Here is a 25819-nt window from a genome sequence, read left to right as displayed (position 1 = left end):
AACAATGTAAAAAATATTTGTTTGTCCACTCAGGGTTAAATGCTTGATGTTCCGAATCTATTTTACACTTTTTAATTAAGCTCATTGTGTAGAGATTGACAATATTAATTACAAAAAACTAATGATGAAAAACTTGCAATAATTCAAATTATGATAACAGTTATGCTATGTATTGCTCCAGCTACAACCAACCACTACACTGCCAAAACCAGTCAAGGCACAAGGTCAACTTTCTGTAAGAAGATTCGTTATCGTTCGTAGACATCAAGTTGTTATCACGGAGATGTAACTTTGAATTTCCCCGCAGCGACACTAGCGCTAACAAAACCCCGATTGTAATAATTTGTTACTAAATACGTCAGCAAGACCAGAATGGCTGTACTTGTGAAACCAGATGTAGTCCTTGTGTTCAGAAATTCTGATATTCGCTGTCCTGCCTGTTTGGCCAGAGTAAGACAGTTTACAACTGCAAGGGACCTGGTATACACCAGGTAGGGCTAGGGGAAGTGGTTTTAATCTAATTGTTATAATTCTTGGACCATTTGGTTCTAAGGTTAAAATGGAGTTCTGCAAGTGATTACAGACTAATATAGACTAATATTGTGACACTTCTTTGTGGATGTTATCTTCTCTTCCTGAGTAAAATAATTTTTCATTCTTCAAATTTACCACACCTTCTCCTGGCCTGCGTTTTGGCATTACCTCTTATATCCTACTTAATCCTTTCTAGCTCTTTCTCCTTCAGTTTGATCTTTCCTGGTTTAAGAAGAATCCTTATATTTGATGTGAGGAGGTGGATTATGCTAACCACATAACATATTTCTCAACTCTTTCCTATGATCTAAAAACAGTCATGTCAGATGCCCTGGATGCGGCAGCATTATCACATATTTTTCTAACTGGTATAAATTGGAGGAATATGATGCTCCTAAGTCATTGCAACTGTGTGTGGGTGAAATAGCTGCTAGAAGAGAACTGACTAACAGATCTTGAAAGAGGTATTGTGATAGGATGCTATGTTGCTGGCATATCTGTTCAGCAAATTATTGACAAATTGGACCATCCAAGCTCAACAATCAGTGATACCATACTGAGATGGAAGCACAGGGAATAAAGTACTACCTGCAGCGAGGTGTCAGATTATGATGACTTCACAACTTGTGCAGTGTGACCTCTGAACTTTAGATCCTTGTCCACCATCACTCCACGGTCTCTTCTTAAAGCTTCTTGCAAAATTTCCCCACCAGGTGTATACTTTGCATCCCATTGTTGCTTGCCAAATTTCATAACCTTACACTTTGCAACACTGAACTGATAATTCCATACTGTTGTCTGCTTGTACAATCTATTCGAGTCTTCCTGTAAGGACACATCTGCTTGATTCCTCATCACTCTCCCTAGTTTTGCATAATCTGCAAATAGTTATATATTACCAGTTTAAACCATCCAAATATCATTAATATACAAATTAAATAACAATGGCCCCCAAAACAGATCCCTGAGGCATAATGGTTAGTGTGCTCATTCTAACAGGCTGCGGATACTAATCCCACTGTGGGCATGGATGTTTGCGATTGTCTTAAGGTGGAAGATGAATTTCATTGCCTGGTGTGAGACTACTGCCCTGCTTATTGAGACTTGAAATTGCTTAAAAACGTTCCATGTGTGGTCTCTAGAGCAGGATTTCTGGACTATATTTTAAAAAAAAATCAATACAATAAATATATGTAAAATTTAAAAATATTAAAAAAATCCTTATCCCACCCACTGTACAAAATGTACTCTATGAGGATGGTCTGAAAAGTTCTCGGCCTAACAATGAAAAAACAAATTTATAATTTCAAAATTATTTTTATTTTTCAACATAATCTCTCTTAAGACTAATACATTTATTCCAGCGATGCTCCAACACCATCATCCCATCCCTGTAGTGGTTCTCAGTAAGATCTGCAAAATATCCCTCTACAGCTGCAATCACCTCTTGATTCAAAGAAAAACTCTGACCAGTGGGAAAGAGTTTTAGTTTTGGGAAGAGATAGAGGTCAGAGAGAGCCAAATCTAGAGAATAAGGTGGATGTTCCAACAATTCATAGTGCAGATCCTTTAATTTTCCCATTGCCAACACCTTTATGAAAGATGATTTCTTTCTTCTAAAACTGGTCTTTTCTCGCAAATTTTTTCATCTAGTCTGGTTAAAAGATCGGAATAATATTCCCCAGTTATTGTTTTACCCTTTTCAAGATAATTAATAAACAAAATGCCTTTAGCATCCCAAAACACCGATGCTATGACCTTTCCTGCTGATGGAATTGACTTTGTCTTCTTTGGCACTGAACAACTGGCTTCTGTCCACTGTTTTGACTGCTGTTTGGATTCTGGTGTGTAAGGGTGAATCCATGTCTCATTCATAGTAATAAATTGATGCACAAAATCAGTTTTATTCTTATTAAAATTCTCCAAGCACTGTTTTCAGAGATTTTCATGCAAGTGCATTTTTGATGTGCTGTGAACAAGTGTGGCATGCATCTTGTGCAAAGCTTTTTCATATACAATTCTTCATGCAAAATATATCCTGCATGTTCTTTTGAAATACCTATAGCCTCAGCAATTTCATGCACTTTGACTCGCCAGTCATCCAATACCATATCGTGCACTTGATCAATGATGTCTGGTGGTGTTGCACTTTTTGGACGTCCTTCACATGGATCATCTTCAAGGCTTGTACAGCCATGTTTAAACTCGGCAGCCCATTTCTTAATTATTGAAAATGAAAGAGAAGAGTGTCGATAAACTTTTATGAACTTCAAATAATTTCTTTTGCCGTTAAACCTTCTTTTATAAAGAATTTTATAACTGCACGATACTCAATTTTATCCATTTCAAGGGATACAGACTACACTTTTGCTACAGACAGTTGTATAAAACAAACTACTTGATAGAATGACTTGCAATTTCTCAAGGATGCTTATTCCAGATGTGCCAACTTAGGAAAAAAAAATCTTACTGGTAGTGTCGCCATCTATGGTTGAGGCCAAGAACTTTTCACACCACCCTCGTAGGTTTGCAAATAATTTTCATGGGTGCAAGGTACATAAAAAATAATAAATAAAAAATACCAACTTTCCTCTTCCGGGATATTGCATCCCATATACAACTTGCTAATACTTATTTGAGAGCCAGTTGTCTATCCAATTCATCTGCTCCAGTTTAGTTATGAACTTGAGGTGTGGCAACCTATCAAAAGCCTTTGCAAAATTTAAGTATACCACTGTATCTGAATCTCCCTTGTCCAATACATTCATCACCTTGCTTGTTATAGTACATAAGCAAGTTGATAAAAGCAAGTTGGATCCCCCCCCCCCTTGACAAACCCATGCTGAAAAGTACAGAGAATACTTCTGTTATCAACATATTTTTGTGTCCTAGCTATCACCAACCTCTCCAGTATCTTAAGTGCAACTCCAGAATTAAGAAGTGGCAAAGAAAAATCTGAGGTGGATAAATAAGATAGCTTCAGGTTTCCCAGGATGTTTTTTTACAGATAGATTGAGAATTTATAGACTACAAATTTTTAATTTGTCCTTTTAGGCAAGCAAAAATAAGAGGATTGGGAGTGTCATAAGAACTTAACTATTTAAACTAGCTTTTATAGCTAAAATACAAACTTATTTAAATACTGACCAACTAGTAGCTAAGGTTACACGTTCACATGACAGAGAGGACTTATTATCACCCATCAATGTTTGTTGTAAATGTGTAATATGATTACTGGCTAGCTGTAGTTCAGATTGATTTAGAGAGAGACGATCAGGTTTTTCCACGAACTGTTTAGGATTGCACCCTGATTTCAGTTGAGGTTTCCACCAGTTATTAACACTATTGTGGCTTCCTACAAAGGTGCCTTTCTACAAATATCCAGGAGTATATTACATTCCTTGCTCCTGTGGTCTTGCCTACATCGGACAAACTTCATGGAGTTTGGAAATCAGACAAAAAGAATATGTTGGTGATGTAAACCACAGCAGAAGTATCTCTTCCAGCTTAGCAAATCATTTCTGTATGTCTAACCACACAATAGAGTGGCAAAACAGCTCCATGCCATATCTGGATGATGACTACAGACATCGTTTATTCAAGGAAGCCACAATAGTGTTAATAACTGGCGGAAACCTCAACAGAAATCGGGGTGCAATCCTAAACAGTTCGTGGAAAAACCTGATCGTCTCTCTCTAAATCAATCTGAACTACAGCTAGCCAGTAATCACATTACACATTTACAACAAACATGCATGCTTGATAATGAATAAGAACAATAAGTCCTCTCTGTCACAGGAACATGTAACCTTAGCTACTAGTTGGTTTACGTTTTTTATGTTCCTTTCAATTTACATTTACTAGTTTTTGTCTTTCTGTAAACGGTTTGAAAAAGCCAGACTGTTTGCTGGCGAAACTGGTAGGCTATAATGTAAGTTTGTTTGTAAAATGGTCAGTATTAAATAAGTTTGTATTTTAATTATAAAATGACCAAATATGTTCAGTTTAAACAGTTTAATGAAACACAAAGTTCGGTGCATGGAAAGAGAAAAATGCAGCAAGGCCAAACTTTTGAACTACCTAACGTTCCTTAAACGTTGCGAGGAATTCTACATCGTTCCAAAGTTCCTCATAGTCAGAGGTCATATCAACTCTATATCAGCTAAAAAAAATTTATCTATGCACTTCATTTGCGCTTATAAGAGAAAGGATTCAACACATGAGATACGAACTAAATAAAAGTGATATTAATTGCCGCAAGTTCTTTGATGACATTTCTAACAATTTAGAATATACCATTTGGAATCAATTAGATCAAATGATATAACGCAGTTGTGAAAAAAACTTTCAAAATTTATAAGGACAAACAAATTAGGAAATTCAATGAACTTTACAAGAAAAATATCGGACACAAAACAACCTCCCGGACGACAAAGTTATTTTTAATTTGTCAAATCATAGTTTCACAAAAAAACAAATCTGACATTCTCAAAAAAGGTTTTAACTTTGCGATTACGCCCAAACACATCCCTAAAATTGATTTCATGTGTGGAATTGAAAAAGGCCTATATCCACTACCGCAAAACTTAGCCAACACTATTAGATTCAAAAGTACGATAATCCTAGCCAAAGTCGAACAACCTATTCTCAACACGTCTCCTTATGATAGAAAGGCAATTCTCAACTTGAAAAACAAAGATATCATTATTACAAAGGCTGATAAGGGAAATTCTACAGTTATCCTTAACCCTAAAGATTATTATGATAAGTTAAACGTATTACTATCAGACAACTCCACCTATAAGATCTAGACAGAGACCCCACGATAAAAAATCATAACGAAACAAAACTAATAAGAATTATAACATTTGGCCAGAAGAAGTGAAGGGAAAACTAAAATCCTCGCATCCTATCACTCCAAAACTATATGGGACACCTAAAATACATAAACAGGATATACCTCTCCATCCAATCATTGATGGAAGATCATCACCAAACTACCTTTTGGCAAAGCATCTTGCAAACTTATTAAACAATAAAATAAGATCAACAGAATCCTATATCAAGAATAGTCAAAATTTTGTAAATAAACTCCAAGCCATTAAGATTGCACAAACAGACATGCTAGCCAGTCTAGATGTTGTATCCCTTTTCACCAATGTACCAGTAGAAGGGGTAATAAACATCATCCAAGATATCTTTCCTCTAGACATCACACAGATGTTTAGACACTGCCTTCAATCTAATTTCTTCAAGGTTAATAACACCATATACCAGCAATTAGAAGGCCTAGCGATGGGAAGCCCACTATTACCATTTTGTGCAGACCTTTTCATGGAAAAACTTGAAAAAGAAATTCTCTCCACAATCTCCCCTAGACCATCTATATGGTGGAGATATGTTGACGATATTTTCATTATATGGCAAGACAGGTTAGAAAACCTATAATCGTTTGTGGATAAAATCAACTCAATACATAAGATAAAATTCACTCTGGAAGTGGAAAACAACAACCAACTGCATTTTTTAAACATCTTGATAAAGAAACAATCAAATAGTGTCAAATTATATATTTACAGAAAGCCCACAGATACTGGAAGATATCTTCATTATACTTCAAACCATCACAAGACACTGCGCATTATCCGAATGTCGAAATATAGGGCCAGAAAGTTTATATCAGAAGAGGAGGATACACAGACTGAACTCCCACTAATAGCCAACACATTATCACAAAATGGATATCCTCAAAACATCATCAAAAAATATCTATACGGTGACAACCCCAGACAAGAAGAATCACGCTCCCAGCACATTTCTACTGTAGTGATCCCTTTCATCAAGTCAATTTCTTATCAAATAGCCAGAATACTAAGAGCCTACATCATCAGAGTGGTCTTCAAACCAACCACTGGCATCAGACAAGTTTTAGGATCCCCAAAAGATAAGGTGCCTTTCTACAAATATCCAGGAGTATATTACATTCCTTGCTCCTGTGGTCTTGCCTACGTCGGACAAACTTCACGGAGTTTGGAAATCAGACAAAAAGAACATGTTGGTGATGTAAACCACAACAGAAGTATCTCTTCCGGCTTAGCACATCGTTTCTGTGTGTCTAACCACACGATAGAGTGGCAAAACAGCTCCATGCCATATCTGGATGACGACTACAGACATCGTTTATTCGAGGAAGCCACAAATAGTGTTAATAACCGGCGGAAACCTCAACAGAAATCAGGGTGCAATCCTAAACAGTTCATGGAAAAACCTGATCCCCTCTCTAAATCAATCTGAACTACAGCTAGCCAGTAATCACATTACACATTTACAACAAACACGCATATGTGATAATGAATAAGAACAATAAATCCTCTCTGTCATGCGAACGTGTAACCTTAGCTACTAGTTGGTTTACAGCATTTTTTATGTTCCTTTCAATTTGCATTTACTAGTTTTTGTCTTTCCGTAAACACCTTGAAAAAGCCAGACAGTTTGCTGGTGAAACCGGTAGGCTATAATGTAAGTTTGTTTGTAAAATGGTCAGTATTAAATAAGCTTTTATTTTAATTATAAAACGACCAAATATGTTCAGTTTAAATAGCTTTTATAGCATTGAATGTCTGCGCGGTTAGCCTAGTGACTTTGTGCTTTGCAACCATATGCCTGGGGAAGGAGTGTCCTGGGTTCGATTCCCGTCGCCGACGTGAGGAGCTTAAGGATCTCTCTCAGCCATAGCCAAGTTAGCCAGTCTTGGGCATGGACAGCAGTGTTTTTTCCCCAAGTTTATCTAGGGTTTTTCATCCCGCAAGCAGGCAAACCGGCCCGGTGAACACACACGGATCTACAGCCATAAATACTTAACCCCCCATGAGGGGCCTCGACCTCGCCCCAATAGGGACTGGGGAGAAAAGAGGGGAAACTCTATATGAATAAATAAATAGCATTGAATGAAGCCAAATGTTTTAATATATTCAGATTCAATTTTATTCAGTATATTTAGCAAAGGAATGACCACATATTTAGCATATCTAAGAATACCATTGCTTGATATGCTAGAAATCTGGTCGTCCTCATTTCCTTGCTGAGTATATTGAATAAGAGTGTGGTCAATAAGATTTACATGGTTAGCTTGCTAGACTGATTGGCTAAGTGGTTAACATATTTGCTATATAGCCAACAGGCTGTGGATTCGTATCCCATCATGGGCATGGATGTTTGTGAACCACTTTAAGTTGTACTGAATTTCATCACATAGTTTGAGACTACTACCTTGCTTATTAGAGCCTAAGGTTGCTTGAAAAAGATCTCTGTTTGGTTTCTGGAATAGTTTCTTGATTATCTAACTCTTTGTCCATTCTCAGTACTATTATACTGTAGGATAACAGCCTTTCATGGATTCACATCAGAAAAAGTGTATGAGAAATACATGTCATGTTTGATAATGTGTATGTTATGCCACCCTGGTTGGCCAAGTGATTAGCTTATCTGCTCTTCATCCAAAAGGCTGCAGGTTTGAATCCTGTAGTGCATTGATGTTTGTGATTGTCGATGAAAATATTAGTGGTTGTGGTAGGCAGTAGATGGCGTTGGTGTAGATGATAATAGTAATTGGGGATCGTTGTAGTTGGTGGATGCTGAAATGGAGAGTTGTAGAGTAGGTGCCCTCCCTCAATGGGTCTTTGGACTCCCTGGAGGTGTCATGTAATAAGTGATGAGTGAGTTGAATGAATTGCCTGAGTAAGTGTGGAGTTCATTGTAAGCGAACGAGTTTAATAAATGTAACATTATGTGAGTCTTGCAAATGCCTGAATTATTTATTGATACTAATAAAATAATTTGTGGAATCGTTATTTATAATTTATCCTAAAAATATATTTTTGAACTAAAATTTTTCTGGTTATAGTGAACTACTAAAAGTTGATTTTTTTTTTTTATTATTCATCAAAGAATTTGACAAGTCAGCTTCATTAATTATTAACTATTAATTTTTCCAATCGATCATTCAAGATAATTTTTGTTATATTTTCATTTATAATAGTTTTGCTTTTTTTAAAAAAAATTATAATCAGACTTAAATTATTCTAGGTGCTGTATCTGAAGATGGAGTAATGCCATTTTATGCCGAAGAATGCCCTGCAATGTTGGCAGTAACATACAGCAGTGGAGGCCGAAGGAAATGGGATATAGTTAGTTCTTATTCAGTTCTAGAATTCAATAAATGCAACAGAAACATTGAAAAATACATATTTATGGGTTTTTACAACACGTAGAGAGTTGATAACGTAATTAAAATGAATCCTTGTAATCTTGGTGGTTTTTTTTCCCTAGAGTACATGTATCACCAGGTTAAGCACCTATTGATGTAAGCAAAGTTACAACTCCAAACAGGTATAGTCTTTTGTACAGAATCTCTAACATCACACTAAGTGACAGAGACAAAATGGTGTCATTGTAAGCTTACAGCCCTGAATGTTATATCTATTTAATAAAAAAAGAACTGCTCATCTTATATGTGAAAAGTGAATTGAATACTGAGAAAAATGAGGTCAGCTGCAATTCAGATACACCCACATTACTGACATCTTTGTTAGTGGTATTGGTGTTGTTGTTTTTTGATTGTGTTCAGATTTCAGAGGAAAATATGCATTTTTGACAATTAAAACTATGATGTTGGACAAGTCGACTCTTCTAAATTACTACCAGCTTCCAACTTTTTGTTTTTTTTTCCCAAGTATTTGGCTCGCTTTTTACACATAGCACATTTTTAACGAGATTTGTTTATTTATTAATTATTATTATTATTATTTTATTTATTTATTTTTCTGAATGCACACCAAACAGTTAAAGAGAGATTTATTACGATTCTTCTATTTTGATTGAATCCTGCTGCAGGCGTGGATGTTTGTGATTGTCTTACCTTGTGTGCTGCTATAACTTTTGATGTGGAACAGTATGACCTTTGCTGTTCATGTGCCATTAAACCCATAAATCATTATCTGTTTTGATTCACTTCTATCAAAATTCTTAGGAGGCCTTAAATAGTGTAAGAAATTTTGGTATTCTCAAGTGGATGAAAATCATTTGAAAGACTGTAACCTGTAGTGGTATCTATGGAAGAAGCAAACCACATCCTAAACTTTATTTTAGTTTCATTAGACTGAAATTATCAGAAGACATTAAGCAATATAAGAAACTATTCCAAATATGAATTAGTTTGGTTGCATAATGCAGCATATAGAAATATAGGGATGACCCCCCCCACACACACACAACCTTATAGTCAGAGTTTAATTACTTGAGTTCCATATGTGTAGTTGAAGGAATGATCATCATTGTTATGGGACTAGATAGGGCTGAAACTCTTGGCAGTGCATAGGAAATATAAGAAATAAATATAATCCATATTTGTCAAAATAGGTTGAACGGTAATGATGAACCTGTAATGATTCCTCCAAAGAAAGTGATCCCAATTCTCACAGGACCATAAGAATATTATATTAGAAACAATATATTTCAAATTGCTATTTTCAAAGTACTCTAGTTTTTCCATTAATTGAATTTGCCTGATTTGCTCAGTACTTGATATATCAGCTCTCCAACCAACAAGCTGCAGGTTCAAATCCTGCCATGAATGGTTACAATTGTCTTTATGTGGAAGATGAATATCATTGCCTGATGTGAGACCATTGCCTTCTTTACTGAATATTTATTTATTATCTAACTTCAATTGACACGTGTAGGACCAATAATATCCTGTGCTATCCAACTCCAGACCTGGGAATAATTTGAGAAGTCATTTTCTAGTAAGTCCTACATGTGCTGCCAGTGAGCCCTGCAAGGAATACAAAGAGAGAGTCCAAAGCTTAGTAAGTCCATATAATTCTGTTGACACCATATACTTTTAACCCTGCGGAGGTCGTCAAAAAAATTGCAGCATAGGTCAGGTATATCTTAGAGAAACATTCATTACTAGTATGTACTAAAATGTGATAAAACTTAAAAAAAAAACTGCAAATATAGTACATGGTTTATTTATTTTCAGTTACAATCTAGAAATTATTGAAAAAAAAAAAACTAAATGAATACTATACTGACATCGGAGTTTGCGGTATCTTTCAGATATAATTTACTATCAGATATCACTTTCACTTTTGCATTCAACTATCATTCTCATCATTGAACTCGAGTAACAAAATCGCTGAATCTCTTCAACATCTGATGAATTATCCAGTTGATATATTTATCCAGCCATTTTCAATGGTAAATAAAAAAAAAACAACTAAACCAGTACTATACTGATATCAGAGGTCGCGGTATCTCTCAGATACAATTTACTATGAAATATCACCTACCTTTACATAACATGTGTTAAACCAAAACTGACCACATAAACATTGTCGAATATCACTTGTAATGTATGAATGCGCAACTAGTCATGACCTTTAAGCTATACAATGGATATGCGTAAGAATATTTATATTAAACAATTTGTTTGTATCTGTCAGATCATCCGTGACTTCTGCAAGGTTAAAATATACAGTTGCAGAGGTCAATTTTGGTACAGTGTGGTATTCTTCCGAAGTAGCCATACCAAGTCTTGGTTTTCAGCGTAGTAGGCAGCTTTCTCATGATGAAGGATAGTGATTGGTCACCCAGCATCTACAACTTGTACATCATTAACGACTAACTCATCTCCTTTCTTTACTACAGTGTCAGGCTTCCTCTGTTCATTGTTAACCCCATAGTGGGGGTTCTTCTGCTATTATCCAACCTTGGTTTTTCAACCTATTTTCTGTATTCCTCCTATTGCATTGTACCTTCTGACCCATACTCCATGTGGGCAATAACATTGAGCAAGATGAACCAAAGTTTCTATACTCTTGACAACCTGCTCTGCAGTTCTTGTCGTCACTTCTTCTCCAAGTCATATGAGCTCAAGTCAGCAGAGCATTGATTCTCGTCCTAATTAAATCTGTATATTCAAAACCATGCAGGCAACGAGTTCCATCCTTAATCCATTGATGCTAAGAGGGAACATGTTTAGATTCTTGTGATGCAGCTTAATTTACTGAATGGTGCAACGTTAAAGCCCACCTCCTTTGTTCAGCTAAGTCAGTTTTAATTGGTGTCCTTCCATTAAGCACCCATCCAGTGATTCGTCTATAATCATCATATTAATACATGAAGTCCTAGAGGCAGCAAGACATACTTCTGAAGAGGGGAAAATTTCTGTAATGTGGATAGGCATAATCTAGGTACTAATTATCGTACTGAGGGAATACCAAGACCAGTGGCATGGAAAAATGCCAGTTGCACATTGTAAGGAAGACATAACCATGAACAGACTGCTTAGTGAACTGCTACATTCATCCGGGATAGTACTGAGAGAGGGGGGGGGGGGCTCTACCTAGGACTAACCTATGATAGAGTCTAGGAAGAAGAAGAAGGAAATAATTCAGAATGAAGAGCCTCTATTGAGGTTTAAGTGGATCTTTATGATCCACTTAAGAAAGAAGAGAGAAGAAAGAAAGATCCTAGAATCGATGGGAAAGAGGCAGTTGATGTGAAATCACATATTTCCACTTCTATATACAAGTAGCCTAGTCATGAAGATTGATGTGCAAACTTTGTTTGCTTACACCTGGATAAAGGATAAAAGAAGAATATAATTTCTTGGCAAGTTAATATAATTTGCAACCAAATGAAAAAACTTTCTATTTGTAAAGAATATACCTCTCGCATACTGCATTAAATTAAGTCACTCTGCTATAACACTGGCACAACACATCCCCTTATGATACAATGGATATCACAGGGTTGTGCTGTGGTAAGATAACATATTTTATAATATTTTTAATAATGTTTAAAAATCTTACTTTATTATAAGAGGAAAAAGACATTCTATTTATACATCAGCTCACTCCTTCATTTCTGAGATATAAACTTTTCTGTCATCATCAGCATAAAAGGATTTTTCCATAAAAGGATGCAGTTTACTGTCTTTAACTTTACTTTAACTTTTTAACTTTAACTTTTATTCTCAGTTTGAAAAAAGGTGTATGAAAAAATCTTCCAACTGTTTACAATTAAAAATAATTCATTAAACCCAGTGTATTTCTCTTTATGATTGTTTGCCATTGTTGAGAAGTATAAAAATAAGTATCAGTTAACTAACAGGAAACCACAACAAATAATTAACTTCACTGCACTTATCGACTGCTGAGTAGAACTAAGCTGTTTGTGATGTTGAGAGCCCACATGCCTTCAATTCTTGCACAAATCTAATCCAGTGCACATGGGTTAGAATGTGTACGCTGCTTAGTCTGCTTGTCCTTAGCTGTTAAAAATGCATGTTGATCCCCTGAATCGTAAATCATTATTCTTGCTTTACATGCGACTATGTCAATGCATGCTTCAATGTCAACATTTGTCTTATTCTGATTTACAATCATACTGTGCATGTCTTGATATTGGTAACAGTTAATGACTTTATTTCAAAGAACTAATATAAATAATAAATAAATAAATTCATTTGAAACAAATCATTGCTGAAAAAATTCTTTCTTCACGAATTTCCTGGATGTGTGGCATTGACCTAGTGCACCCTAAATATATTCCCATGCCTTTTAACAGTATCTGGATTGGGGGAAATTACATTATCTCATATAGTCATTATAATACGAAGTTCACACGTAGACACAGTTGAAAGTTATTTAATTAGGGCTGATTAAACTACAGGTATTTCAATTCACGTAATATTATTATTATTATTGAGAAAGTCGGACTTATCAAGGGAGGCCACATACTACATGCACTGGCTATCATACTTATTCTTGAATTCATTCACACTGCTTACACTCACAACATCCAATGGCAGTCCATTCCAATCACACACCACCCTATGAGAAAAAAAAATCTAGCTCTCTCACCCCTTTTTTAGAAGCATTCAATCTCAGCTTCCAAGGATGTCCTCTTGTCCTTTCCCCACCCTCCATAAATTGAAAAATTCCATCAACTGAAATCCTGTATGACCCTTTCAAAAATTTATAAGTTTCAATCATATCGCCCCTCTTTCTCCTGTTTGCTAGTATCTGCAGTCTACAAATCCTCGATCTGTCTTCATAATAATCCTGATATAATTTTTAACACTCTCCTTTGCACTCTCTCTCCAATATATCAGAATCACAATGGAAAACCTGGAGACCAGACCTGTGCACAATAGTTCAAGTGAGGTCTTATCAAGGCCCTGTAAAGGGGCAAAATGGCATTCTTATCTTTACGTGTGAACATTCGTTTCAGCATTGGAATTATCTTTTGCATTTGCAATCTTTGCTACATAGCCCCTAAACTTCAACTTTCTATCTAATAACGCTCCAAGAACCCTACCCTGATCAGTTTCTTCTAGCATAATCCACCAATATAATACGACGTTGGATATCTAATCACGCCAAAGTGAATGACTTGACATTTACTAACATTGAACTGATATCCATTTTCCCATGCCCACAATTCCAGCTTATTCAAAACATTCTGCAAGTACTGCATATCAGCAGCATTTCTGATTACTCTACCTATCTTTCCATCATCAGCAAATAGCTGTATGTCGCTCGTCAAATCCTTCCCAATATCATTAGCGTACAGATTGAATAACAGTAGGCCAAACACTGATCTTTGTGGTACACCACTGGTTACCTTAAATCTTGCAGACTCTCCCCCCCCCCCTGTATACCGCTTTTTAATATGACAGTCAGCCATCCTCTTATCTACTAATATTCTATAATCAAAACCCATATTCTCAAATTTATGCAACAGTCTACCATGCTATATTCTGTCAAAAGCTTTAGCAAAATCCAAAAGTATCATGGTGTATCCATTCCCATTGTCCAGTTCAATGGTAACATTGTTATAGCATGTTAGCAAGTTTCTAAAACATGACTTTCTTACTAAACATCATGGGTTTCCATGTTGCCCATTACAAAGTAGAGATTCACTGTTAATTCATTTCTGTATGCAAGCCCTAACCAATTTTTCTAAAATCTTAATCACCACTCCTGAGAAACTAATTGGTCAATAGTTTGATACATCAGTCTTTACATCACCCTTGTGCAATGGACATACCATACATTCTTTCCATTCCTGCGGAATCTTCCCTGTTCTGAGACTCATATTAAACAGCCTGGTCAAAGGAATAGCCAGTTCAGCTGAACACTCTTTTATCACACATGCCAATATCCCATCAGTCCTATTATTGAATTTTTATTTAGTTTGTGCAGCTGCTCTATTACTTCGTCCTCATATACCTGAGTTTCTTCATTCAGTGAAGAGGTAGCAGTGAGCTTAATGTTGCATACACCAGGTTGATAGCGTTTAACAAAATGGGCACACATTAGTTGAACAACCTCTTCTGCATCTGTTACCTTTACGCCATCTGCATTTAGAAGAGTTATTCTTTCATATTCTTTCTTTCTTTTACTTGCAGCATATAGATAGAATTTTTGTGGGTTGTCTTTAGCATGCAGTGCCAGTTTCTTTTCATACTCACTTTGCTTTCTGTAACAATTGTGACTATTCTAGCCTAGTGCTTATAATTTTCATGACATTCTTATGCACACAATATAACTTTCACTTCATCCTTTTCTTACGAATCTCTCGCTTAATAAGATTGTCATTCATTTGACTCCTACCCTATTTATTCTTTGAACTCTCAGGACACATTTTGATATTGCATCATTTAAATATTGTTTAAATGCTTTCCATGCACCGTCAATATTTTTCCCATCCAGCAACTGATCCCATTCCACTGAACTCGGTATACTCATCAGTTTGTCATAATTTAGTGCTTTGTAGTTCAGCATGTAACCTTTTCTGAATGGAACGTTCATAAACTTAGGCACTTCCCAAGTGAGTACTGCATGATCACTCTCACCAACCCTGAGCCAACCCTTGTTGTGATTTATTTCACTTGTCATGCTTAAAGTTATTTTTAGTCTTCAGTTTACTGTGAAGTTAAATGAATGTGTTTCTAAAGTGTTTATCGATATGTGTAATTTATGAATATAAAAATTTAATGTGTTTTATATATATATATATATATATATATATATAAAACACATTAAATGTGTTTTATATACTAACAGGGACAGATTTATATAACAGGTTTTATTTACTAACAGGGACACAAAGACACTTCTTCCCCAGGCATATGGTGCGAAGCGCCATATGCCTGGGGAAGAAGTGTCCTAGGTTCGATTCCCATCGCCAACGTGAGGAGCTAAAGGATCTTCCTTAGCCATAACCAATTTAGCCAGTCTTGGGCGCAAGCAGCAGGGTTTTTCCCCCCAATTTATCTGGGGTTTTTCATCTCACAAGCAGGCAAACCGGCCCCATGAACAGCCAGGAATACTTAGAGGCATAGGGGTGACCATCCTGTAGTCATACTTTGGTTATGAAATCCAAGCATGCTTGGAAGGTTGTGGCCTTAATGGCCTGTTAAAGCCATAGGGATAGGATAGTAAGTAGTGCAAAAACTTTATTAGGCATAACTGAACAGTTCGATAGTAGTTGGATACATAATATGGTAAACGAGGTGCATGTCTGCCATCTCAGCGTTCATAAAACAATGCATGTTCTTCGTGTGACGTCGAAAGCTTGAACGAGGAAGCCCCGATTGCTTACCTGGATCCCTGGCGAACAGCACCACCTATCACTTTCAGGTGGCGTTTCCGGTCATGCTTTCCTATGTGAATATGGTTGATTTTGATGTTCTCTACCTCCCCTCAAAGTTTCTACGTGGAATTTTGAACCACCCTATATATATATATATATATATATATATATATATATATATATATATATATGTTGATATTTTTTGAAGAGGATGGCTAAAAATGTGTAGTGGATATAATTTTTTTTTTTAATTTGCTTTAAGTGGTACCACACTTGAAGAAGTCATTTTGACGAAACATGTTGTGTACTCCATTAAATTAACTTATCTATTTTCTCGGTTTCAGTCAGTCAAAAAAAAGATGAATATATATATATATAATGTTTTATTTTATTCCCATTGTTATACTATAACTATGGTTTTATCTATCTATGCAAGGGGTACGCCAGTTACATACACATTTCCGGGGGTATGTGAAGCATAAAAGGTTGAGAACTGCTGGTCTAGATGATAGAGGATCTTTTGGTGAGCAGATAAGGATAGCTAATTTTTGGCATGGCTTGAAGGAAGTCTGTATGCGATGCCTTTTTAAAGCACACATTTTTTTCTGAGGTGTTCTGGATGTGAGAATGTGATGCTTTTGATGTTAAGGCAGTGATTTACCAAGAATGGTCTAGATCAGGCATGGCCAACTTCATTTCTGTACGAGGTCCAATATATGATGAGTGGTAATGTCACAGGCCGCACACTTTTAGACAGAACTTAAATAAAAATAAACTCTGCATTTTTTCAAGGCAATAGTTATATGTATTGAATTACTATATTTGTTAAATCATTTTACTACTAGGAAAACCATATAAAATACTTGAAACTCAGTCTCTGAAACTGGTCACTGTAACCAGAGCAAGTGACTTTCAATGGTGCGTTACTCTGGACTGCATAGAAATCTACACCTCGCACAGAGAAGCAGTAGATTTTATAAATTGAGTAATCTTTTTAAAGCAATTTTGATTCCATGTTGAGAATATAAATTGTTTCCGTGATCAGAAATAATGAATATAACTAGTATGTCAATCAGAAAATCTGCGATCGAAACTAATAGCTAAATTGATAATACATATAATTTAACACTCGGGAGGTCGAATCTGATCTGACAGATACATGCTAATTGTTAATATGAATATTCTTTAACCTATCTATTGTATAGGTTGAAGGTCATGAGTAGCTGCGCATGAGTATATTATTTCACACTTTTGTTGCTGTCAGTTCAGTTTAACACGTGTTATGCAAAGATTTGTGATATTTGACCTGTGGAGGTCGCAGCAGATCTGACAGATACTTGCTTATTGTGTAACAAAATTTTTATTCTTTATATTTCTTTGTTTCCATAATTTCTAGATTGTAACTGAAAATAAATAAACCATCATGTATTACTGAAATAGAGAGCCAAAGGCTTATTTTTATCATACATATCCTCTAGGAGATGTGCTTTACATTTATAGAAAATACTAAGGAAAGCTATCTGTAGCTTGTCCCACCTTTGCAACGAGTTGCCCAAAGTTGCACTACTTATGCTTGTGTCCGCCGAAACTTTTAGTTTCTATATTTTCCGCATGAAACTCTTGAAATAATATTGAAATAATGTTGGAGTCAATATTTATCATACATATTTCTATCATACATACCCTCTAGGAGATGTGCTTTACATTTATGGAAAATACTAAGGAAAGACATCTGTAGCTTGTTGCACATTTGCAACGAGTTGCCCAAAGTTGCACTACTTATGCTTGTTTCCGTCGAAACTTTTAGTTTCTATATATATATTTTTGACACGAAACTCTTGTAGTTTCTATATTCGGCTATGAAATAATGTTGGATTCAATATTCACTTAATTTTTACCATCAAGTATTATATTTGCAGTATTTGTTCTTTATTTTTTTGCATTTTAGCACATACTAGTAATGAATGTATCTCTCAAATATACCTCGTCCTACGCTGCAAAATTACGACCTTGACTTCCTTGAGTATTAATATAGTTTTTATCCTGCTGCGGGCCACACAAAATCATGCTAAAGACCGCATGCATCCCGCAGGCCTACTGTTGGCCACGTATGGTCTAGATGATTGAGAGAGTCTTGATGAGCAAATACAAATAACTGATTTTTGGTATAGCTTAAAGGAGGTCTGTGTGCCATATCTTTTTAAAGTACAAATTTTTTTTCTGAGGCACCATGCATGTAGTGAATGACAATGGTGATTTTTTGTTCTTAATTGAGGAGGCAAATTTTTTAAGGATGGGCACAATGTTTTGTTGATTTTGTGAAGAGGATGGCTAAAAATTTGTAGTGGATATGATTGATTTCAGTGGAGAAACTAGTGTAGTCCAAGAAAATGGTTATACTTCAATTTGTGAAGTTTGATAATATTATATTGCTGGGAGGGGAGGGGTGGTGATGTAACAAATATACCTTTCAGTATGGGTAGGTTTTCTGTAGGCAGAAAAGAATATGGATCCATTGAATAGTTTGGTAACCAGAGTGTTGTCAGGGAAGGACATACAATTATTGTTTATCTTTTCAGTTTTGAAATGGATCCTCTGGTGTTGACTGTTGAGGTGTGTGCTGAAACATTTCCAACATATCCCAGCTATGTGACCAAATAAGAACATATCCACATAGCATAGCCATATTGTAGGTTTAAGAGCAGAGTTTAGGACTGTATTTTCAGAATGTTCCATAAAGGTATTGGTATTCTTGTTGAGAGGCTTATACGCTGGTTAGACATAATAACTAATATTTAAGGAATTGACAGAAAAGGTATTGGTAGGAGAGAATCTCATAACTGCTCCTTCAATCTGCTTGTAAGTTTTTTTCTTGCTACATAAAATAGGTTAAATTCATTCATCATCATCATGCTTTTCGGAACAGGCCACTCTAGGCCCAAAAGATTTGGGCCTAGAGTGGCCTGTTCCAGGCTTAGAAGTTATCGTCGAATCTCTTTAGAGGATGTCCCAATTTTCTTTTTCGTGATGGTTTGTAATTTAAGACTTCATTATAAAAATAAAACTGAACGAGGCTGCTTTTAGGTGGAAAGAGCACTTGAATTAGTTTAGAGTTTTTTTTTTAGAGGTTCATCAGTGAACAAGGATGCTGTTTCAAAACTGACCATAATGTCAGATACTGACGTTATGGTCAATTTTGACATAGTCAAACTGCCCTATTCACTGATGTACCCCTAAAACGTAACCTCAGAACTAATTCAGATACTCTTTCCCCTGACATAGCAGCTTTATTATGTTTTACTATGAACTCAGGCTATTTTATATGGCATGGAAAAAACTACAATCAGATTGAAGCCACAGATAAGCTCTTCTCGCCAATCTTTTCATGGAACATTTTGACAATGCAGCCTTAACTCTGTCCTTCTTAAACCTGTTTTTTATTGGCACTATTTCCTAGCTTAAAATATGTCCACATAACTCTACTTGAATTTGTCTCTTGAATTTTTTTTTGATATTGAATACTAATGTTCTTCCTTTCCCTAATTACCATTGTCAAAGGGTTCCTAACTGTTGTAGTCTGTCTCCGTAATACCATTTGTGTCTGTGCGTATTTCTGTAATTTTGCGAATTCCTTTCCATCGGTGATGCTTCTATTTCATTCTTTTGAGAATGTTTCAGTAGTTAACTTTTCACTATTCCCCTCCGGTTTTCCCTCAATAAATAGGAGGGACCTTGTTTACTGGACAGTATCCTTTCCACTGTCATATTTGATTATGTTACTGTCAATGCATTTTTAAAGTAAAACTGAATACGATTCAGTTCCAAATTCCAGCTCAGTATCTCCACAGGAAAGATGAACACTGGCCATTGGGTCCTATGTTCTGGTCACCACTGTGCATTGATATCACCTATGTAAAGGTCTCTTTTCTTTCCAGTTATTTAGTATTGAACCTTAAGCAAGCCCCTTAAAAACAATTTTAATAAACTTTAACAGAAGAACGTTTTAAAGTGGGGGGGGGGACTCATATATAATGACATTAAATCTTCTTTCCTCAAAACTTCCAATGACTTTTATAGTAAGGATAATAGGAGTAAGGGAGGCCATTTAATTAACTTTTTGAAGGTCACTGGTCAGCTAATCTTCAAGCTGAGCTCTCACTAGTAGCTGGCTCAAGATTATCAATACTATGATATGCTTCTGGTGATGAAAGTACAGCAGATAACTTCCACAATCAGATGTTATTGACTAGAAATAATAAGAGTTCTAGTCACTTTTTCTTGAGCTGTGTGGTTATTTTTTTTTTGGTGGGAATATCCTGCTTGCTTGTGCCAAAGATCGCCAAACTTAGAAATTGGCTCTTAAAAAGGCTTTGAGAAAGTTTCTCTAGTTAATGTCTAGAATCAAATCTAATCGTCTTTCTTGGAAAAAATGCTATTTTCACAGGGCTATATGGCATCTAAATTTTTTTTGTTATTATCAGCAAAACACTTCTTGTTTAACGAGTTTGTTTGATTTATTGATGGCATTCTAAGCAGTTTTATGATTAAAAAGCACATGCTTGTTAGTTAACACCATTAAAACTGAATTCTTTTTGTTTTCAACAAACTAAATTAAAGAAATTTTAATTACAAGGCAGCATAAAGTATAACTTTAAATAATTATTGGTTACATTATATTATTATTATTATTATTATTATTATTATTATTATTACGGGCAACTCCAGGGAGTCATTAGACTCATCGAGGGAGCCCCCAAATCATTTTCATCACAACTATTCGACATTCATACAGTATCTATCATACCTCGCCTTAAACTCATTCACTGTCACAGCATCCACCACAGACTCAGGGAGCGCATTCCACTCATTCACTACTCTAAAAGTAAAGAACCCAGCTCTAACACCTTTACTAACCACACTTTTGCCCAGTTTCCATGGATGTCCCCTAGTCCTCCCACAACCAGCCCTGTTCTCAAAAATATCTTCTGAATTAATTTTATAGAAACCCTTCAGTAATTTGAATGTCTCAATCATATCTCCCCTCCTCCGCCTATCAACCAATTTTTGCAACCCACAAATCCTCAACCTGTTCTCATACGGTTCATTCCACAGACCTGCTATCATCTTGGTCACTCGCCTCTGGATCCTCTCCACCTCCTCCCCATCAAGAAGAAACCTAGGTGACCAAATCTGAGCACAGTAGTCGAGATGAGGTCTTATCAAGGCTCGATACAGAGGAACAATAACCTGCTTGTCTCTGCTTGTCAACGTATTCTTCAGCAACCAAGTGATTTGATGAGCTGATTTGGCCACTTTTGCAATGTGTCCCCTAAATTTCAATTCCTTATCCACCAACACTCCTAAATCTCGTGCCTCATCAATTTCCTGGAGCACTGTTCCACCAATGCAGTAAACTGCCTCCCATCTTTTCACCCCAAAATGCATAACCTTACATTTTGCCACATTAAATTGACATCCATTCTCCCTAGCCCAGACCTCCAATCTATCCAAATCATCCTGCAAAATTTTGACGTCATCTGCATTCACTATTGCCCTACCCAACTTTGCATCATCCGCAAACAAATGAACTGTTCCTCTCAGATCCTTTCCTATATCATTTATGAACAAATTAAACAGCAGTGGTCCAAGAACAGATCCTTGTGGTACACCACTAGTCACAGGCCGTCTTGTGGACTCTACTCCTGAGTAAACCACTCTCTGATATCTCTCCGTCAACCACCCTCCTATCCATCTCACCAACCCTATGTCCATTCCCATATGCTGCAATTTACTGATTAGAATTCCATGTGGTATCCTGTCAAAGGCCTTAGCAAGGTCCAGCAGAATCACTGTAAACCCATTACCCTTATCCAGTTCAGCCGTCACTGTGTTATAATACGTGAGCAAGTTACTGAGGCATGACCTACCCTTCACAAAACCATGCTGTCCCCGATACAGTATCCCATTTTCTTCTATCCAATCTTGTATTTTCCTCTTGACTATTTTCTCTAAGACCTTGATAATGATTCCTGTTATGCTGATTGGCCGGTAATTTTCAACAGCAGCCTTGGAACCACCTTTGTGCAGTGGAACTATTTTCCCCTCTTTCCACCCCCTTGGGACTGACCCAGTCCTGAGGCTCAAATTAAACATAATGGTCAAGGGCACTGACAATTCTTTTGCCGCTTCACGTACGACACGAGCTGGTATACCATCCAATCCTACAGATGTATTGACATTGAGGTTCTGTAACAGACTAGTTACCTCTACCTCATTCATCACAATTCCAGTATAAGCTGTTGGTTCCTCCATTTCCGCAAGGCCACCACCTGGATGATATACTCTTGCAAAGTGCTCGCTCAGTAATTCCACAACATCGACTGATTCAGTTACCTCCCTACCCTCAGCATTTTTTAAGATCATTCTACCATGAGCATTTTTCCTTTTACTTGCAACATATTGAAAAAACTGTTTGGGATTCTCTTTAGCCTGCATGGCCAATTTCCTTTCGTAATCTGCTTTTGCTTTTCTTACCACCCTTGTTACCATCCTGGCCTGAGCTTTATACTGTTCATGCACCTGATGGTCACCCTTCTCCTTAAATTCCCTCCACAATTGTTTCTTTTTTTGCAGCTCAAGCTTAATAGTGTTATTTATCCATTTAACCCCTACCTGATTTATTATTTGGACTCTTGGTATACAGTCAACCATTGCCTCCTGCAAACAGTTCTTGACCACCTCCCATGCACCATCAACATCCAGCCCTTGCAGTTTTACATGCCATGGCATTGAGCCAAGCACACACCTAAGCTTGTCATACTTACCAGCCCGATAATTCCACATATACCCTGTCTTAATTGTAAATTCGACTCCTTTAGCCACCTCCCAAGTCATGACCTTATGGTCACTCTCACCAATTGGTGGCAACAAGGTCATGTTCGTTACAGCCACATTCTCAGTTGCAATTACTAGGTCCAGCACTCTCTGCCCCCTGGTATTTTCCAATACATGTTGCCGTAGATAGTTGTCCCTTAATAACTGCATAAAATCCAATTCCTTCCTCCCATGTGCCCTCTCCTCTTTCCAGTCAATATTACCATAATTGAAATCACCCATAATAATTACCCTCTTTCCATTCATTTCTTCTATTTGCTTATGCATACTATTCCCACCATCCACTCCATCACCCGGTCTATAGCAGCACCCAATTGTATATTTTGTTCTGCTAGATTGTATCTCACACCAAACAGCCTCAAATGTGCTTTTTTCCCCATCCTGCAGTTCAACTTCTATACTCCTTGGCTGAAGCTCATCAGCTATCATCAATAACACTCCTCCCCCCTTTTTATTCACCCTGTCACTCCTGAACACGCTATACCCATCGCATTCAATCCCACTAGCTTTATCATCTTCTGTCAGCCATGTTTCACTAATACCGACAACCTGTGGCCTGGAAGTGCCAACCATGGCCAAAAACTCTTCCTTCTTGTTCCTAATACTCCTGGCATTAGTGTACATGAATCGCAGAAGCCCATTTGTCCCATCCCTACTTTGATTCCTTATACTAATTATCCCATTCTGATTTGTTGTCCGTCGTACTCGCCCGGGCATAATATACTCATTCATACACTTAACTGCCCCCCCTAAAGTCTGCATATCTACTCCCCCCCTCTTAATAAATCTAGTTTCCCTGAGTCTGTACATCCACTTCCACATCATTCATCAACACTCTTTCAAGTCTCCGTACACCAACTCCATTCAAATGTAACCCATCCATCTTATATAAGTCCTTTCGCCCATCGAACTCATTCCACACATCCACAAATTCCACACCACTCTCCATGCATAACCCACGCATAAAGTCATTGGCAATTATGGCCCTCCTTCTAAACACTTCGCTGTCATACCGCGGTAAGATACTCACCATCCTAACTCTCTCACTCTTCTCTTTTGCTACCTCAAACAACTCCCTCACATCCTCTATCATTTCCATTTTGTCCTCTTTCAAATCATTCGTTCCTGCCACTATTATCATCTCTTTCACCTTCTGTTTTTGCAGTCGAATAGATTCGCTGACGTCCTTTATGTTCGCACCCGGCTGGTACGACTTCGTTAAACTCTCAATTATTACGCCTCTTAATAGCGAATCCCCATACAGCACTCCAATACATGTTGCCGTAGATAGTTGTCCCTTAATAACTGCATAAAATCCAATTCCTTCCTCCCATGTGCCCTCTCCTCTTTCCAGTCAATATTACCATAATTGAAATCACCCATAATAATTACCCTCTTTCCATTCATTTCTTCTATTTGCTTATGCATACTATTCCCACCATCCACTCCATCACCCGGTCTATAGCAGCACCCAATTGTATATTTTGTTCTGCTAGATTGTATCTCACACCAAACAGCCTCAAATGTGCTTTTTTCCCCATCCTGCAGTTCAACTTCTATACTCCTTGGCTGAAGCTCATCAGCTATCATCAATAACACTCCTCCCCCCTTTTTATTCACCCTGTCACTCCTGAACACGCTATACCCATCGCATTCAATCCCATCCTATATAATTCAGAAGGTCAAATTCCAAATGTTTGGTGTAGCGCTTTCATAGTATACTCATCTGTAAAATAAGGGAAGTAAGACTAAATATGACATCTATAATTTTCTTGCTGATTGTTACATGCAAGCATACCTGAAAAGAGTCTTAGAGAACCACAAGTGAGGCCATATAGAAATAGTCAGAATCATTGGAATATAATCAGGATATGTATTTAGTGTTGTAGATCTGAAAAAAGACCGGTGGCAAGAGAAATGCTCTTCCAAATGCTACAATTCTGAGGAGACATATGAGATGGTATCAAAAAGTTTTGAGACTAGCTCTGTTTACGAGAAATTACTTTATTTATCTATGTTTACACACTATCACCTTCAAAATAGTCCCCTTGCATATCAATACAGTGCTCCCAGCGTTCTTGCCACTTCTGGAATGTGTCCTGGAAATCTTCTTTTTGAAGCATTTCAAGCACCTTCTGCAATTCGCGCTGGATCTCTGCAATGGTGTCAAAACGGTGACCTTTGAGCTGGATCTTCATCTTTGGGAAGAGGACGAAGTCTGCAGGAGCGAAATCTGGCGAGTAGGGTGGGTGTGGAAGTGAGATCATGTTGTTTCTGGCGAGAAACTCGCATGTGAGGAGAGCTCGGTGACAGGGTGCATTTTCGTTGTGGAGCATCCAGTTTTTTACGTGCCACAGATCTGGTCGCTTTCACAGCATGTCCTCCCTCAGATGCCTTAAAACCTGGCAGTAGAACTTGCTATTGACGGTCTGGCCCCTGAGGATGAATTCTCGATGTGCAATGCCACGAATTTCGAAAAAGACGATGAGCATGCACTTGGTTGAGTCAAAGTGCATGCTGATTTTCGGTCATGGAGATGATGGGGGTCTTCCACTGTGAAGACTGTTGCTTCATCTCAGGGTCGTACCTGTACACCCAAGTTTTGTCACCGGTAATGATCCTCGACATGAAGGATGGGTCATCCACAGCACGCTGACTGAGTTCTTGGCAGACTTCGATGCAGTGTTCCTTCTGCTCCTGGGTCAGCAGCCTGGGGACGAACTTG

General features: G+C 37.1%; 1 protein-coding gene across 3 annotated transcripts in view; it reads left to right on the top strand.

Moving 5' to 3' along the window:
* Positions 1-25819, top strand: part of LOC150093908 (proprotein convertase subtilisin/kexin type 7-like) — a 261148-nt gene that overhangs the window by 130052 nt on the left and 105277 nt on the right. For all 3 annotated transcript variants that reach the window (XR_016550296.1, XM_090412667.1, XM_090412668.1), the window contains exon 9: positions 8620-8720. Coding sequence is in view for 2 of the 3 variants with exons in the window: in XM_090412667.1 (XP_090268793.1) it covers positions 8620-8720 (101 nt within the window). In the remaining variant the exon portion in view is untranslated. The remainder of the gene's footprint in view (positions 1-8619; positions 8721-25819) is intronic.

Source organism: Typopeltis vanoorti, chromosome 23 (genome assembly GCF_054136105.1).
Source record: "Typopeltis vanoorti isolate ZY-2024b chromosome 23, IOZ_Tvanoo_1.0, whole genome shotgun sequence".
NCBI lineage: Eukaryota > Metazoa > Arthropoda > Arachnida > Uropygi > Thelyphonidae > Typopeltis > Typopeltis vanoorti.
This window is presented reverse-complemented; position numbering and strand designations above follow the sequence as displayed.